Raw genomic sequence first — 17,131 nt, 5'->3', positions numbered from 1 at the left:
TTCCAAGTCATTTGAAAATTCACGCGCATTTGTATCGTCTTTTTTTTTCTTTTTTTTTTATTTAAGCATCTTAATATCAATATTGAAGGCTTGTAAACGATTTATAAATCCACCAACAACTCTACCCTCTACGTCGCCTTGATGTTGACCTGCTTCCTGAGCTCGAGTTCGATCAACCAAACGTTTTTGTACTTCATTTCAAATCCGCGATCTGTTTACTTCTGCGTTAATCGTTTCTAACACTGAACTCTCACAACGTAAGAATGTGGTAAATATAATGAATATTTCAACGTATTCTCGAAGGTTTGAAGCGACAGGTCAGACGCTTGTTGAAAAACTCAGGCTGACATTTTATCTACAATAAACAAACCCCAAGACATAGTTCATCCTGGTCCACTCTACAATTATTACACGTTATGTAAGATCTGGTAAAATTCTTCGACTCTCAGTACTTTCGTTTTACCTTACCGTGTATAGTGAGAAACATAACACATCCGTTACTTACTGTCGTACTGGATATCGATCTTGTAATTCACGGAACTCTTATAACAGAGTAAGCAGATTGGACGATTAATTATTAAATTTAATAACAAGCCACTTATTTATTTTCAAATTTTACTTGTATATTCACAAATCAAAAATAAGTGTGTATTTTTATAACAATGCGTTCAGGCTTGTAAATTGATTTCGCCGATCGTATATACGTTCGGTTAATAGAAACAATATAATACTAAAAAAAAGAACATTCTTTCGTTAATAGAAGTGTTTCTACAGTTTGAACTTTGTTCATCTATTAGAAATGGATTTCAAGAATAAAGTTGCGATGATTACTGGCGGTGCCAATGGAATCGGTTTCGAATGTGTCAAGGAACTTTTGAGGAGCGGAGTTGAAGTGAGCGATGTTATTTCTATCCTTACATTGACATCGGTTGTTTTTCATGTTATTTTTTTTTTTCTTTTCATTCGCGCGTGCGAATTTTCAGTCATTTATGCTCATTGTTGTTATTTTATGCAAAACGAAATCGAGACGAAGATGCTGTACGTCCATTCGTTTGAAAATACTGAACAATTTATTATATTTTATTTACTCGTTTACTGAATCCTTCGTTTTCCTGTAACATTGTATATTATCCGAAATTGATTCAAAGAATTGCTTTTCTTGACATTGAAAATTTGCAATTTTATCACATACAATTGTGCCGCAAGTAATAGGAGTGAAAATAGTTTTTCAAAGTTGACTTCAGTTAATTATTTTATCGTATATTTTCATATATACGGCTCAAAAAAGCAATATTTACATGAAAAACTCGGTTATTTTTTTAACATATAAAATTTATCAACAAAATATTACATAGCCTGACAAAAAGAAAAAAAAAAAAAGAAAAGAAAATTATCATCTTTGTCCAGCTGTGTTATCAATTGTTCAATTCTCTGTACTTGTATCTATTCGTTTAGCATGTCGCCATTTTGGATTTGAGAACGTCCCGAGGTGTGGAATCGGCGGATAAATTGAACGCTGAATTTGGCAAAGGGCGAACAATGTTCATCGTCTGTGACGTTACGAAAACTGACGACTTCGAGGGTAAGAAGAGAAAACATCAATGTTTGAAATCACTGTTGACCTTGACCCAGTCATTGTCAGAGTTGATTGAATGGAACCCAATTAGTTTTACACAATAACATCCCGACATCTTACGTACGGTCAATTGATAACTACAATCCCAAGCTTGCATGGCAATATGTTTTGATCGATTTTTGTTATTTCCCAAATGCCTGGCAAGTGGCGTTCAGCAAGACTATCGTAGAATTTGGTAGACTCGACATAGTGATCAACAACGCTGGTATACTGAAAGAAACAAAATGGGAATTGATGATCGACATAAATTTCGTAAGTGTTCAAATTCTCCTGCAAGTATAAAACGTCGCTCCTCAATCACCAATGACTTGGTTCTAACGTCTGTTTAGATGGGCGTGGTAAGGGGGACCATGCTGGGTCTGCGGCACATGGGGAAGAACACGGGTGGAATTGGTGGCGTCATCGTCAATATTGCATCTATCTTTGGACTCGATCCTGTCGCTTGGTTTCCGGTTTACGACGCGACTAAACATGCCGTTATTGGTCTGAGTCGATCATTCGGGGTAAGATTCGTCGTGGGAGGAGAGAAAACGAGAGAGTAACTGTCTGGTTGAGTTAGATAATTATGAATATCAATTTTTTACCCATTAAGTTGCCATACCACTACGAGAAAACGGGTGTAAGAGTTTTGACGATGTGTCCGGGAGTCACTGAAACATCATTGGTCACTAATATTTCCAAGTCAGTGGGAGAATTCGGGGATGCAAAATCGGCCGAAGAGGATATGTTGCAGTATTCAAAGCAAAAGTTAGTATTGCTGTATAGCTGGTCACAATATATGTCTCACTAGGGTGGTCTTTGTTTAGGTTGTTGACGAATTTTTTCCACATCCATTCCCAAAATCAACGTCAAATAATTCGAAAACAATTGACGAATTTTTTCAGATTTTTATCTCAACTCATAGATGGTCCGCTTTGTGATCAAAGTTTCTTATGGAAATAACATGGTAAAAACTTTTTTTTTCACTATGCATTTTATTGTAAGAGTAATAACGTTAAAAAAATCTGTATTTGTGAGGTTTTAGTGGGTGTTAGTGATACTATCTGAAAAAATACACATCCTTATACCAGCGAATCTAGACGAATTGCACTTTCTCTAAACAAGAAATAATTTCAGATTTCAAGGGTGTGCAATTCGACGTGATTGGCTGGTATGAGGATGTGATTGTTTTTTAAGATAGTAGCACCCATGTCTCTATCTTAGAGTTGAGGTAAAAATTTGCAAAAATTAGGTAATCGTTTTCAAATTATTTGAAGTTAATTTGGGGGGGGGGGGGTGAGGCATCAAAAATTCTTCAACACCATAAATAAGGACCACCCTAATGTCCCTCTTCGCTTTCATGGTGTGTCGCCTCGTGTTTACTTTGGATGTCTTCTATTCCTCAGTCCGGAGGTCGTGGCAAAAGCCACGATGGAAATCATTCAAAAAGGAACACCCGGCAGCGTCTGGTTATCGGAAGGCGAAGAACCTGTTTGTAACATTATCATCCCTGATCGCTTGACCCTGGTAGCCTTCTCGAGGGCACAGGAATAAAGTGATATTTGTGCTCATACATTGTATTTTAATGAAATGTGCATATCCTAGCTAGTATTATCGGGATTTTTAATCCACGTTTATTTCACAATAAATTACTGCGCTAAAATTTTATCGTTTGTATCTGATGCATATAATTACCATCGTACGAAATTCTCCTCGATTCCAAGAATTAATACAATCAACAACATAATCAGAAGTTCAAGCTTAAGTTCACGTTAGTTTGCTATTGCATGATGCATGATATCCGGAGCGTGAAAAAAATTACTGATGTTATATTGCGTAACAAGCAATGCAATATACAAACCCAATGAAAATACTTTTCTCTGAACATGGAGCCACGATTCATCAAGGCTAAATGTTATCATAAACCGAAGATCAGAGGGCAACTGTGGGGAAGGCTGGATTGTCAAACGTCAGAATCTCGCTCCTCCCTCCCGTTGCAAAAACGATTTGAAAGTGGATTTCGTTTCGTAACGTGAACGTCTTCGATTGCTGATTGCCACTCATGCCACTCTAAAATTGTCGAGAACAGTCGTTGTCAGCACTTGGCACGAATAAACTGTACATCGCCAAATCAATTACAAGTTTGTAGATTAAACATTAACGTGTTCGAGATATTTTGTATCGAATCTGAAAACACAACTAATCGTAAACCTGGAAAAAATAATTTTTTTTTTCTTTTGACAAAGCACACAAGTGGTTAACAATCAAAATTTGAAGACAGTCCTAAAATGGTTTATAGGCTGCGTTGTTGAAAGAACGCGTCGAATCGACATCATATATTGTTCAGAAATGAATTTGAAGGACAAAGTAGCTTTGGTGACCGGATCAGCGCGTGGAACTGGATTTGCTCACGCTATGGAACTCTTGCGAAATGGAGTTAAAGTGAGTATCACCATCATCGAAATATCACTTTTACGCATTTCGTTTCCGTTGTGGTTAGATAGTAGAGAAATGTGAAATTCCACCCGTCGTTGATAGGGTTACGTAAGTCGTATAGGACGTCATTTATGATCCATAATTCATCTGTTTTCTTACATACAGCATGTTGCTATGTTGGATTTGGCAACTTCACCAGGCACGGAATCGGCAAATAAATTGAACATGGAATTTGGTCAAGGACGTGCAATATTCGTTATTTGTGACGTCACGAAGGCTGACGAATTCGAAGGTGAGTCCAGCTCAGTGTCAAACGTAACGAATCACGAAATGAAATTGAGCGTATTGGAATTGAACAAAAATTGGTTTCACCATCTGATGCGGAAACAGTATCAGAATACCGAAATCTCCATTTTACCTTCCATTGTCAATTTGTGGTTCGTGTCAGTGGTCACCAACAAAACGGCAGTTCGTCTCCGATAATCTTTGAAATTTCTATGAAGCCGCTTTCGCTAAAACTGTCAAGGAATTTGGTGGAATTGATATCGTGATTAACAACGCCGGAATACTGAATGAATCAAACTGGAAATTGATGATAAACGTCGATCTGGCAAGTAGTATCTAAAATCACACGCACTTTAATATACTATGTCTTTATGTACTTGTAGAATTGTATTTTTCTATACTTAGAACGCCGTCGTCCAGGGAACGATGCTTGGCATGAAGTACATGGGAAAGAACAGCGGTGGTAAGGGTGGCGTTATAGTCAACATTTCTTCTGCAGCTGGTATCGATCCCTCAGCTTGGTACCCGGTTTATGTTGCGGCTAAACACGGTGTAATTGGGCTGACCAGATCTTTCGGAGTAAGATTCGTCATCAGAGATACGATTCGACACTTTATTCATCGCGAAGGATATAAATTGCAATCTCCGGTGTCATTCCTCCTGAAGGTACACACCCATTATCGCAATTTCAGTTACGGTATCACCACGAGAAGACTGGTGTCAGAATAATGGCGTTATGTCCTGGAGTAGTGACAGATACTGCGATGGGAGAAGACGGTGGTCATGATCTCGGTCCCTTCGTGGATTACGAACTGGCTCTGAAGGATATCAGGACTCAGTCAATCCAAAAGTTAGTACCTACACCTCTTCTCTTTCTGAAGCAGTGCTACCGTTGTGTAAACGTAATTGTTCATTTCCACCTTTTTATCTTTAAGATTATATCATTTTATGACCTTTCAACATCTGCTATTCCTCAGGCCAGAAGTAGTTGCAAAGGCTTTGGTGGAAATCATCCAACAAGGACGAAGTGGTAGCGTCTGGATATCGGAGGGTGAAGAATCAGTTACCGAAGTTTTCATCCCCGATCGATTCACCCTGATAGCATCTTCCAGGAAACAGCATTAAAGTGATATTTGAAGACGGATAAGTCTGGATATCTTGTTTGAATTCTTCTTCGCCTTGTCAACTGAAAAGGCACCTTTAAATTGATGATTAAGCCAAATGCTTTACAGAATCAAAATATCTCAAAGAATTGAAAGTTGGAATATTGTTATCCTTAATTAGCCTCTTTTGGTGTTGTTCTAATTCCTGGACTCTTGATAAGATAGAAAACACTTTATGCAAATCGATTTCTTGTGGACAGGTTCTATTGTGTTGCACGTGTCTTTTATGTTTCCGCTATTCATTTACCGTGCTAATCACCTTTAGAAGACTTGTTAAATTTACTATTACTTCCGAGTGGTCCGTCTTGCGATTTCTTGATGTTTGCCTCTGAATTACAGATGCCTGAATTGTACAAAAACATCGGGCTTTTTCCTTGAAATATCATCACTGGTCAAGTCTGCTTCACCGATACTTTCCAATATAAGTTATTGGCTACAATCAAAGCGTATTTATTGTGCACTGGACCTTTTTCTATTCCATTTGGACAGTAATCATATCATGTTTGCGCAGTAAATCCTGAGTGTTCAAGATCAATTAGTCAATAAAAAATATCGAAATCAAGACGAGTCGATTGTAGCCGTTAAGTTGGATATCGTGGCTGTTGGGTTTCCTGTTCCTCTCCGAATTAAAGACAGTTTGAACTGCATAAGTACAACCCAGTATGTGACCATCGTAGCGAGGTTCTGTAAACATATAATCCGGATTTGAAATGAAGGATTTTACTTACTTTCAGAAAAAGTTTCTTCTCTCCATATTCATAATTTCTCAAGATGCGGAGCATTTGCTTATTATTTTCGTTGTCACACTTTATGGCTGGTACTCGTTTTTGAAATAAGTTTCAAATGTTGGTTGAAATTCCTTACGGACGATAGAAGTTCCCGGTTTATCACCGTGTAACCATTCAGACTGTAAACTGGAGGGTTGTTGGCAATCGACACCAAGAACATTTCCACCTGAAACACAAAAATGTTTATTTTTCGGTGTGAATTCGATGCATTCACGAATAAAAACTTGCCTCTTTCTTCGTTTCGGCATTAACTGCGGCCAGATTGACGTTCAGCAATCTTTCCTGAAAGTCGAGACCAACTTTCCGTGTTGCGTGATCTGCCTCGTTGCATATTATGTACAAAAGTCCCGTGCAGTAAGCGACGATCACAAAAAGTCCGAGCTCCTTCAGGCTGAAGCCGTGATCGAGAATTTCCGAGAACGCTCCGTAACCGGCGATAATTGTCGTGACAAACATGATCAGGCAGTAGATTCCTGGAATTCACGTAATGGAATGCAATCTATCATTATCATATGTATATAAGATTATACAGAGGACAATTAGATTCTATAAGGGAAGTGAAAAACAGGTAAAGAGACCCATTGAATACACTTTTACGTAAGGAAAGATTCTTAAGAATCAATCCTAGCCAAAGAAATTCTTGTCGATTCATTCAGATCGTGTTAATCAAGTGAAATATGAGCTTTTCAACCATGATAAAGAACTTAGAATGATCTCGGTTAAGTGAAGAGGAGTATAAAGGTTCCGAAATCAAATAACCAACCCACCGTACATATTGGCGTAAGCTTTAGCAAGCTGCTGCATCATGTGGCTCAGATCTAGCCAGAGAGCTCGGTACTCGACGAGGAGATCGGCTGATTCTGTGTTCTCAAGAGCCTGAATAAGAACAGGAAATATGAGTGAAGGACAAAGACAAGGTCAAAATATGCTGCAGGTATACCTTGTGAAGATTGAGTGCAAGTCCTTTGGATGCGGAGCCGATGGCGGTGCAATTGATCCACCACAGAGCGCACAGGCAATCCAACATAGCGATGATATGGTAGTATGCGGAAGTGTGCCACATTGTGAAACCAGGTTGCAAATAAAACTGCGAGACCACGACCCCGATTGAAATGAGCCAAGAGATTATGCAGAGCGCAATGCACATCCGTTTCAAGTTCGGATACTCGAGGATCGAGCCAGTCACTCTGTAGTATCGAAGCTGTTGACGATACAACGAAATTGATTATTGAAGTTAAACGATCGAAGCTGAATTCTATGGAGGATAAAACTCACCTGATAATGCGTCCACATGTTCTTGTACTTTGCCACTTCTCCTCCGTAACGCCACGATGCAATTGGGAGCAGGAAATGAGGTGTCAATATACAGAGGAAAATTATATTGTATATGTACTCGTCGAAGGGCTTATCGGGCTGCAGGGTGTTTTCTATCCGCTCCCTGCCCACCAGGATCACAACCACCGTTTCGGCAACCCACAAACACATCGCGTAGATGGTCGCGGTTGAGGTCCACTCGAAAGTCGTCGTCCCTGATGGTTCAAACACACATGCAATGGAATCACTAATTGTTAATACAATTAGAGTTACTTTTTGCACCTATGATATAACAATGATATTTCCTTAGATCATAGTGTTTAGCATGAAATAGCGTAGGTCAAATCTAAACTTGACTAAAGCTATCACGGGTATATAATTCAAATGCTTCGGCAAGATCAACATGGCCGCCTCTGACACGCTTGCAATTTTATTTTCACCGTACAATCATTAGCATCAGTCAATGATCGCCCAGCGTTATTTCACGCCAAACAAGATGATGGCAAGAATTTTTAAGTCAAAATTCCATCCATGGCAAAAGTCTGAAAGCCGAGAATTCAGCATGCAAAATTTACTCTCACTCAAGTACACGCATGTTGCCTACGGTTAGGAGCAAAAATCCAAGAATCGATCAGGTTTGAAGCACATTGAACTTTCGAATATGTTTTACCGATTCCCCGCTGTATGGGCATGACCCCCATTATTTGAAATAGGATCAGCAGGACCTTCGTATCGTCGTAAAAATGATCGAACTTGTCGAGCAGTTTTCCGTCCTGCTCCGGCCTCCTGTCTTCGTTGTAACTGAACTGATTCTTTCGCTCATACTTCGGACCCACCGTGACCATTGGAGTGTTGCCCCGAGCTTGTACTCCAAGAAAAATTGCAGGTTTCGAGGGCTCGACTGGCGTTGAATGTTGGTTTTCAATCTTGAAGAGCTTCGGGCCGTCCATGCGCCTCGTGAAGGAGTCTTCATCTCTGTACATCCTGCAGTCGCGAATTAACTGCAGAGATATCAACCAACGTGGAGGGTAACAATATTAGGGATAAGGTAGGCTTGCAGTTACAGTGTGGCTGCTTTGATCACTGCGAAGTGAAAACGAAGAATGTTGGTAAAACCTACGCAGTCGTTAGCACAAAGTAATACGTTTCTTTAGTTATTAACGTTAATCATCCCTACGCAACTGCTAATCACGAACAAAAGTTAAACATCGGGACCCTAAATTAACACTGCCGATTACGGTGTGAAGGAAAAATTGTTCTCACGAGAATGTCATTGACGCAGGTAGCCTGCAGTCACAGTATAACAAAATTTACTTTCATTTTTAATAAGTGATTTGTTAATTATCGATGCAGTTCTGAACAGCTGTTAGATATTTATATTTCGGTCTTCGATTTTCTACGAATTTTTTAGGGAAATTGGAACATTTCCTACGATTTTGTAAAAAATTTGTTTCCATATAAAATTGTAAATATCCACAGTTTCTCATAAAAACTTGTAGATTTTCACGAAAATTTGCATTTTTTTCACCAGGGTGTTTTCTTCTTCCAATGCCTCTTCATTTCCCTTGGAACTCGTTTTGATATGCTTACGCCAGTGTAGAATAATCAACGGCTTAAAGTTCGAAGCCGATGAGGGTGGCTTGAGAGCTTTGGTCACATGCGTGTTCGAACTCTTGATTAGTTCTTACTCGTTGAATTAATAACCTTTGATCGTAGGCCTGATACCAAGTTCATTTTATGACTTAAAAACGGTGTAGGTGAGTTAAAATTGTGTGAAATAAATAGTCTACCGATCAGTCAATTGTAAGTATACGTCCATTAGCGCTAAATACCCACTAAATTCTCACCTTTTAGCATCTTCGTCTAGTCTACTTTCTGTCCTTTTCTATTCTGTTAATCTATTTGTTTTTCCTTGGCTACCAAGGACCTAGAATCCTCAGATCATAAATATCTATAGATATCTATATCTATTTATCCAGAAGTTGGTTTTAAATAAAATCATACTCAACTTAAATTCTCGGTGTCATTTTGCTATCAAAAAAATTCTAGCATTGGATAACTGCGAGACATCGGAAATAATTTTATACAGTGAAACTAAATTCGCGAGCGTGCATAAGCGCCGATTACTTTGGAGCTTTACGTTTAAAATTATACTCCGTCTGCTTAAAATTATTCAACGATACGTCTCACGCCAAATAGAATCACATCAATAATGACTCGAGTAATTTTTTTTTTTACGAGCTTTGAATAAACGCTTTGTTCGTACTTATTTATAATATCAATTGAAAATATGATGTTAAATATTTTACAAAATCCTCATGATACTTAAAAAATCTCAGGTTATATAATATAATCATTTGTTAATAAATGAATGAGTAATATTTCTTACCGTTTATTTTAAACATTTTAAACCTGTGTTTTTATGCTGTTCACAATAATTTCGCCCCGATTTATCTTAAGCATAATGCACAAGACACGAGAGTGCGACGTAAGCGGCAACGAGGTAGCTGAAGAGCGAAGTGAATACTTTGACAAGCTGATGCACGGGAATGACGTCCATGTAAAATAAACCGTGAAAAATTCTCGCCAACGAGAAGCTGCGAATAACCAATTTCACTAAATCCACCGACGGTGAAGTTTCCAGCCAAATTAACCCCATCAGAAGAAATGGCAGTACGGTCTCAACATCGCTGCGATGTGCTGCTCTTATGCGATCGATATCCGGATGACCGCCACCCGTTGGATCAAGAATTACACCCGGCTCTTTGATGAACATTCGGTCCGCTTCACTGTGGATCACCTGAAAATTGTTGTAAAATAGATCACCAAAAATTCGGTATCCGAATTAAATTTGAAAAAACGTTAGCTATCAAAACCGTAGCATAAATTTCGGTGTGGATTAACAAGGAGGGATCCCAGGTCGATCTCTCCGATTTGATTTCTTTTGTAATATGTTATAATAGACTAAAAACTAAGCGACACGTATTTTTTTATCCGCCATTTAAACATTTCAAGGCAATGAGACCACTCTACAAAGTAAGGCATGTGGAGGGGTGATTTCGCAGTTTTTTTTTTTTTTTTTTTAGTCGAGATAATTACATTTTTCATTTCTTGTTACGAGAAAACTTTTCCAGTTGGATTGGTTAAAAAATATTATGTTCTTGTGGATGAAACCGCTAAATCACCCCTTGACATGCCTTACTTTGGAGGGTGGTTTAACCCTCTTAAAGTGTTTAATGGCAGTTAAAAAAAAAACAAATACGTGTCGCTTAGTTTTTAGTCTACCATGACATATTACGAAAGAAATCAAATCGGAGAGATCGACCTGGGATACCTTCCTTGTAAGTCTACAGACTATTCTCTTATATGATGTCAATTCAACACTACTTGATATCATTACAACAGTAGTTGTTAGTGGAAATTTTATAACTGTTGACAAAAATTTTGGTGTACAAGTCCGACAATTGCCAATTTTAGACACCCTTAGATGACTTCATGAGACCAACGCTATTCTGATGAGCAATGGCGTGAGGGCCAGACACGTCAACAATACCCATACCGGGTATCCTCAGCACTAGTAGTTGCAATTTTAACCGTCCTTAAAGATTCATGTAACCATATTTCCTACCTTTCTGCTCACTCGAAGCCTGCCAGTGCACCACGTGAATACCATCATCTTGATGATGAGAACGTTTGACCACCAAACGTAACAGAGCCACGACTCGTCTTCCATGCTGTTCAACCGTCCGACTCTGACTCTAGTCTCGTTTCCTACAGCGCAGCTGGTATTTGCTGACGAGGCAACTGACCGTTGGGATCCTCCATTCCGCGACCGTAGATCGAGATAACCGGTATTTCAAATTCAAATCGTTCTATGCGTAGCTTCGAGGTATTCGAATAGAGATTTCTTCTAGTACTCCAAATTCATGACAGAATACTAACGTTGTACCGATCTTAGCTGCAGCTTATGGATGGATTTTGCATCACTTAACGAGACTGTATAAACGGATGTTTTAGGGTCCTCAATCAATTTTGAACGTAGTTTCGAATGATTTCATTCTCAAAATATTGGATAAACATACATGCAGAGTTTAATCAGAATTACATAATTCACGAATGAACTTTTTAACTGGACATTTTTTCCACCCTACCGAATATAAAAATTCACTTCTTTGAATTGCAAATGACAGGCTATTGAAGGAAACTCAGGAATGATCGACGGTTGAAAATAACTTCGCAGAGACTTGATCGCTTAGCGGACCGTCACTTGGACTGTATAAGCAATTCACCTAGTCGATGAATAATTCGAAGTTGTATAAACGGTTGAACCACGAGCAAGCAATCTGATCTGGCTGCTCATCTGATCCCCTAGATAAATTCTTTGTTCGTTTTCCCCTTCGTTAATAAAATGCGTCCAGTTTGCGTAGGCAAATTGTAAATTGAAAATGCCATCAGATACTTGGGGCAGCTGTCATGCAATTTCTGCTATAGTAATTAATTTTTGAATATTTACCGTTTAATGTTGTATTATAAACGTAAATAATATAAAATCGGTTTCAACCGACCTGTAGAATCTTTTCCCAATCACTCTCCCTTCAATTTATTTCAGCAAGTGACTCAACGATTTCTTAAGAATAACTCTAACCTTTACATATACCATAAAAAGTCGCAAATTGGATCTTGTACTAAAATAAATAACAATATTAAGGAAGTAACGAACAGTTGGTCGTTAACATGGAACTAAAATTATCTCGAAGGAAAAAAAAAAAAATTACGAACAGAAATAATCAGGCCCACGAAATTCATAAATGTGCCTGGAATAATAAATTAAAATTAACATCAATTAATTATGACTCGACTAAAGACGCCAATGAGCAATATTACTCTTTTTAATATTGGACTGTATAGAAATGTCGATAAGATTATTCCCGAGGAAGAAATCAGTCGCTACGATATTCGTCTGCTTCCACCACTCGTCCTGGAACCATACGGTTAAATTCCTGTTTATCGAATCGGCCATTTGCCGAAGCCCTCCCGAGGGCTTAAGCATTATGTCCAAAGGGATCGGCGTCAACTCTGCCATAACTGCCCACAGAGGATTCTGGCTCGTCCTGGGTCGTTTACTCCCAAGGATCGTTCTCTCCAAGTAGTTCTTCAGGCCCTCCGCAGTCTGCTGATCACCCCAGGCCTGAGTCATCGGTGGCCAAAGCCAGTCGTACTCTGAAAGGACGTTTCCGAATTATTCGCGGTTCACTAACGATCGGTGAAAACAATCGGTGCTCACCGTTCACCGTTTGCTGGTCCCCGTAACATATCACCAGCCTGCGACCAACGGTCCAGATGTCGTTCAGGGTCGGTCCAAGGCCGTCGACTCCTCTGTCAGGTCTGAGAATCAGACCGCCGAATTCCCGGTGCAATATGGAAGCCAGTCGGCGATGTCGGCTCGGTCGGCCTTCGAACCCGACCGGAAATCTGTGGAAATGGTGACGGATGCAACGGTGCGTACCATGGGTATAAAGAGGAAGTAGACGAGCAGTGATCCTCACCTGTGAAAGTCCAGAATGACGACCTCGCCTCTGGCCACATCCAAAAAGTTCCTTACATCCTTGATGATGCTCATCAGCGGTGTTATTCTGATGATATCGTGGTTCACCCAAAACCTGTTCACATAGTTGGTCTCCTCAACGACCGTGTTGTTCCTGGGTATCGAGGGGTAGTATCCAACCCTGATGTCGAGATACCGGATGCCGTGGACCAGCTGGGTCCACACGTCGCGATCCTGGGTGAGCAGGTACCGCTGAAAAGCGTCTCTTCGGGTCAGGTCACCGTGTTTGTAGCACCCTGAGTTATGAGTGCCCGGTATCATAAGAGTACCGATCGGGAGTCTTCCGAGTTGTCTCCTGGAACAAGTTCCCGGTGAATAAAGAGAACCGAAGGTGCTGAAGGAGCGTTCGAGAGTCTCACCTCAAGTCGTACATCCACGTTGGCCAAATCTGCAGACACGAACTGGTGAGGAATTCGCCGTTTTTATACAACGCCGCATGGTGCTTCAGACAGTGAGGTCCTGGAAGCGTGGCGCCTCCTCCTTCGTCCCATCCTCCGGGTAGCGGAGGTCGTCCAACGGTTATGTTAGTTCTGTAATAACCTCGGGGATGTTCGGCGAGTAGTAAAGTTAGCTGCGGTTTTATCGTCTTGTCTGAAGGAAGAATCAGGACTTTTTGAGAATCCGGTGTGGCTTTGGTATTCGAGTGATCCGAGTGCCGTTATCATAATGTAGTGTAGCAAGTTTCAGGAATGTGTATAAAAAAATATGTATGTATATATATATATATATATATAAAGGAATTGAAAGCAGACTGATCAAGCGGTTGCAACGAGATCTGGGTCATTACTGTGCGCCGGATCAGCCGTGAACACCTTAATGCTGTCCGGATATCCTGCGTTCGCAGGACAGTCCAGGTCCCAATTGACCTCAAGTTCGGCGTCCACAACCTTATTGTTGATCGCCACAGGTCGCCACAGAGACGATACTGTCAGCCACACCTTTCCGCATTGATTCGATGATACTGAAATAAGGGTTAGTGTATGACGTGATTTGTGAATACTCGTCCAAGGGTTCACACGACATTTTTACTATTTATTTCTGACGTGTGTACAATTCACCGTAGGGATATTAAAGTTCTGAACGTTTTATCAAGCGACGGAATAATGTGATACTAGATGCATTGAACATTGGCATCAACCCGTACTGTAAATTACACAACCGACATGTCGGGTCGTTATACATGGTGTCCGGTGAAAAATCCGTAACAAATTCAAGGACATTTTCAAGTTATTCAAGAACATTAATAATAGAATATTTCCGAGGAGACATGAAAAATTCAGGGACATTTCCATGACCACTAGACACCGTGTTATGCTATGTAAATACCATTGAAACTCAATTCGGAAATGCATAGGCAAAACTTTTTCCGTTTACAATAACTGGGTTTGAATAAAATGGGTGAAACTATCTAATGCTTTTCGAGTCAAAGCACCGTCACGGTTACAAAGTATGTATAAAATGGAACTGGATGCAAATAATTGTTACTAGAACCAGCTCAAATCCGTTTACCGATTATACTCGTCAGAGTTAGGAAGATTGGGGAAAATTGAATAATTTCAAAAAATAGATCGTATCGCTGTATAAGCAAAACAACGTAGTCCGTCGAATATAGAGACTGATCCATAAACAGATACGAGAAAAATTTACAATACGTCGAGTGTGAAATTTGTTTTTGGTACAAACGGTTAAGTAGACCCAAATAGCCAGTTTCGGAAAACAATGAGGTCTCAAGTGGTATATTCGACAGGTTTGATATCCGTAGATAAGACCAACGATTATCATCATATTTTTAGACGGTGGCGGTAATATAATTCAGGACTAGCTCACCGGGATCGTGCAGGGTCAGGAGACAGAAGATAACGATGCTCCTGATCATCTCGACTCCTGGAATTATCATCTGCGGCGTGTGGTTCTTTCTGCGATAAAAGTACGCCGATCTAGAGTTAATATCAAGGGCCACCGTCCAACCGCCGGTGGTGAACCTCGCAGCGAGTAGAACGCGGTCCGGACTAATGGAACGTATTCAACGACATTGTGCCATCCATCCTCTGTCACTTCCTCGGTCGCCTCAATTGACTCCATGCTCTCGGGCCTGGGGGGCCCCGCCACTGCTGCCTCGGGTGGTGCACTAAATACCGTTTCCTGTGTGTCAGGATATTATTTTGAGAGGACGCTACGTCGCCCCACCCGCAGACCTCCGTGCCCCAGCTACTCCATCGAATTATCATATCCAGATAACCGCGACCGGGGGACTGGATGATGATTTTACGGCGGTGTTGACACTCGCGCGTCCGCATCCATCGACCCATCAGGATTCGACAGCACTGATGGGTACCGTATCCTGTCCTCGGAAAGGGTGGGGGTAAAAAAGCACGAAAAGTTAATATGCAGAATTTAAAAATGTTAAAATTCGAAGTACGAAGAAGTCAAGGATTACAAAGGTCAGAACATGAAAAACGCCACGTTGTAGAATCTTCGGAATTCTTCTCGATAATATAGAATCGTGTACGGATTCTCGATTTTGCTGTTCCATGTTTTGACCTTATACTTTGTATTTCTGTATTTTGACTCATTGATGTTTTTAATTATTGGACTTGAACTTTAACATATTTTTTAATTCTACGAATTAAAATTTTCGCGTCGATGAACATTTTAGTTCTTTACCCCTAACCTTCAGAATCACACCATTAGTCACAAAATGCAACGTGCGTTCGTTGATCGAGAAATGAATGAGGCCCAAGTTCACGGTAGTTTTCAATGATCAAGGATCGATATTCAGGAACGTACCATAAATTTGTAAAATGCCTATATTTAAATTTTAACTCTTATCGACGCTTCTTCTTCGAACGCTATACCTTGAAACCTCATTGTTAGTCGACAATGATTGTCATTACTCGTAATGTTCACAACTTTTCACAATGTTTTTCTTATGAATTTAAACACACTTATAGCTTTATTGTTAACCGGTTAAGATTTATTATATGCATTAAGTGATTATTTTTTTCTACCCACCAAAAATGTAAATTACATACGACACGGTAGTTAATCTATAATCTAACTTTACCAGATATCGTTGTTCAAATTGAGATTGTAATGGTGTTATCGAACCAAATTATTGCTAAGCCGTTCATTTCATATTGTTTATTTTTTTTCGACTTTTTTGTTTATAAACAGCCTCAAGATGGCTGTGGAAACGTCGTTACTAATAAATATGTTTGTCTTTTTCTGACCTTCCCCGACGAATACTCGAAACATTCGACCTTAAGTATCACGAATTTCATACGGGTAATGAGATTGTTAACCAGTGGGAATCGATATCACGAAACAAAATTTTGACACTTAATTCTGATGATTTAGCGATGAAAGTTTTTTCAAACTTGTTTCAGAATTATTGTCACAATCACGTTTCAACATATTTCACCGTTATAGTTTAACAAGCGAGGACAGTAATTACACACGAGGGGCGAATGTGTATATTCTTCGACAAGATAGTGCTCGTTTATTTGTCACGATATTTATATTATACCTATTTGTTAAAACAATAAATTAGAAAAATGGAGTACTCTCATAGGCTTAGGCTAACCGATAAATGCTTGGCTCTGTTCGTCCGTTAAGTGCAGGTACTTAAAAATAAATAATATTACGACAGATTACATATTTTACAAGTGTTAAATACAGGTCTGTTTTACTTTTCTTTCTCACTTTTCTTCTTCGCTTATTTGTTTTTTTTTTTTTTTTTTTTTTTTCTTGCGTTTTGGTTCCCTTTCGCTATTCTCTAAACAATATATATACGTATATAATTATATATATTCACCAATTACTCCGTGAACATAATATTCAGAGATGCGGTCATAACACGAAGGACATAATACAATTTGATTTACTGAGGTAGATAATTTAATCAGTCTATATACTTAGAGAGGTT

At 39.5% G+C, this 17,131-nt stretch overlaps 4 protein-coding genes across 4 annotated transcripts; 1 reads left to right on the top strand and 3 right to left on the bottom strand.

The window, feature by feature from the left end:
- Positions 1–96: 96 nt before the first annotated feature.
- LOC124309476 (uncharacterized) lies at positions 97–5,598 on the top strand. Its single transcript, XM_046773142.1, has 13 exons — positions 97–553; positions 798–892; positions 1,456–1,582; positions 1,782–1,888; positions 1,966–2,139; positions 2,229–2,383; positions 3,022–3,168; positions 3,862–4,057; positions 4,217–4,343; positions 4,555–4,661; positions 4,742–4,915; positions 5,029–5,186; positions 5,314–5,598. The coding sequence occupies exons 2-13, from the start codon at positions 800–802 to the stop codon at positions 5,459–5,461; spliced, it is 1,713 nt and encodes a 570-aa protein (XP_046629098.1). The 5' UTR covers positions 97–553; positions 798–799; the 3' UTR covers positions 5,462–5,598.
- A 274-nt stretch (positions 5,599–5,872) lies between these two features.
- Positions 5,873–8,759, bottom strand: LOC124309600 (gustatory and odorant receptor 22-like). The gene is made up of 7 exons (XM_046773377.1): positions 8,272–8,759; positions 7,563–7,816; positions 7,228–7,488; positions 7,055–7,163; positions 6,516–6,760; positions 6,364–6,453; positions 5,873–6,183 (listed from the first exon to the last, which is right to left on the bottom strand). The coding sequence occupies exons 1-7, from the start codon at positions 8,582–8,584 to the stop codon at positions 6,058–6,060; spliced, it is 1,398 nt and encodes a 465-aa protein (XP_046629333.1). The 5' UTR covers positions 8,585–8,759; the 3' UTR covers positions 5,873–6,057.
- Positions 8,760–9,886: 1,127 nt separating this feature from the next.
- On the bottom strand, positions 9,887–11,523 carry LOC124309601 (microsomal glutathione S-transferase 1-like). Its single transcript, XM_046773378.1, has 2 exons — positions 11,230–11,523; positions 9,887–10,401 (listed from the first exon to the last, which is right to left on the bottom strand). Exons 1-2 carry the CDS (start codon positions 11,332–11,334, stop codon positions 10,057–10,059), a joined length of 450 nt encoding a protein of 149 aa, XP_046629334.1. The 5' UTR covers positions 11,335–11,523; the 3' UTR covers positions 9,887–10,056.
- Positions 11,524–12,095: 572 nt separating this feature from the next.
- Positions 12,096–15,300, bottom strand: LOC124308889 (PI-PLC X domain-containing protein 1-like). Its single transcript, XM_046772045.1, has 6 exons — positions 15,034–15,300; positions 13,994–14,167; positions 13,566–13,797; positions 13,148–13,501; positions 12,886–13,073; positions 12,096–12,821 (listed from the first exon to the last, which is right to left on the bottom strand). The coding sequence occupies exons 1-6, from the start codon at positions 15,101–15,103 to the stop codon at positions 12,460–12,462; spliced, it is 1,380 nt and encodes a 459-aa protein (XP_046628001.1). The 5' UTR covers positions 15,104–15,300; the 3' UTR covers positions 12,096–12,459.
- Between the last annotated feature and the right edge of the window lie 1,831 nt (positions 15,301–17,131).

This window comes from Neodiprion virginianus, chromosome 7 (assembly GCF_021901495.1).
Source record: "Neodiprion virginianus isolate iyNeoVirg1 chromosome 7, iyNeoVirg1.1, whole genome shotgun sequence".
NCBI classification, from domain to species: Eukaryota; Metazoa; Arthropoda; class Insecta; order Hymenoptera; family Diprionidae; genus Neodiprion; species Neodiprion virginianus.
This window is presented reverse-complemented; position numbering and strand designations above follow the sequence as displayed.

Bases quoted from the DNA above. Each gene is read 5' to 3' on its own strand.
- LOC124309476 (XM_046773142.1), top strand. From the start codon at position 800: ATGGATTTCAAGAATAAAGTTGCGATGATTACTGGCGGTGCCAATGGA. The intron at 2,140-2,228 runs GTAAGATTCGTC...TTACCCATTAAG, and splicing joins GTCTGAGTCGATCATTCGGG to TTGCCATACCACTACGAGAA. The intron at 4,058-4,216 runs GTGAGTATCACC...TCTTACATACAG, and splicing joins TCTTGCGAAATGGAGTTAAA to CATGTTGCTATGTTGGATTT.
- LOC124309601 (XM_046773378.1), bottom strand. From the start codon at position 11,334: ATGGAAGACGAGTCGTGGCTCTGTTACGTTTGGTGGTCAAACGTTCTC. The intron at 10,402-11,229 runs GTAGGAAATATG...AACAATTTTCAG, and splicing joins GGCTTCGAGTGAGCAGAAAG to GTGATCCACAGTGAAGCGGA.
- LOC124308889 (XM_046772045.1), bottom strand. From the start codon at position 15,103: ATGATAATTCCAGGAGTCGAGATGATCAGGAGCATCGTTATCTTCTGT. The intron at 14,168-15,033 runs GTGAGCTAGTCC...CCCTTATTTCAG, and splicing joins CCTGACCCTGCACGATCCCG to TATCATCGAATCAATGCGGA. The intron at 12,822-12,885 runs GTGAGCACCGAT...ACGTCCTTTCAG, and splicing joins GGACCAGCAAACGGTGAACG to AGTACGACTGGCTTTGGCCA.
- LOC124309600 (XM_046773377.1), bottom strand. From the start codon at position 8,584: ATGTACAGAGATGAAGACTCCTTCACGAGGCGCATGGACGGCCCGAAG. The intron at 7,164-7,227 runs GTATACCTGCAG...GTTCTTATTCAG, and splicing joins TTGCACTCAATCTTCACAAG to GCTCTTGAGAACACAGAATC. The intron at 6,761-7,054 runs GTGGGTTGGTTA...CGTGAATTCCAG, and splicing joins AGCTTACGCCAATATGTACG to GAATCTACTGCCTGATCATG.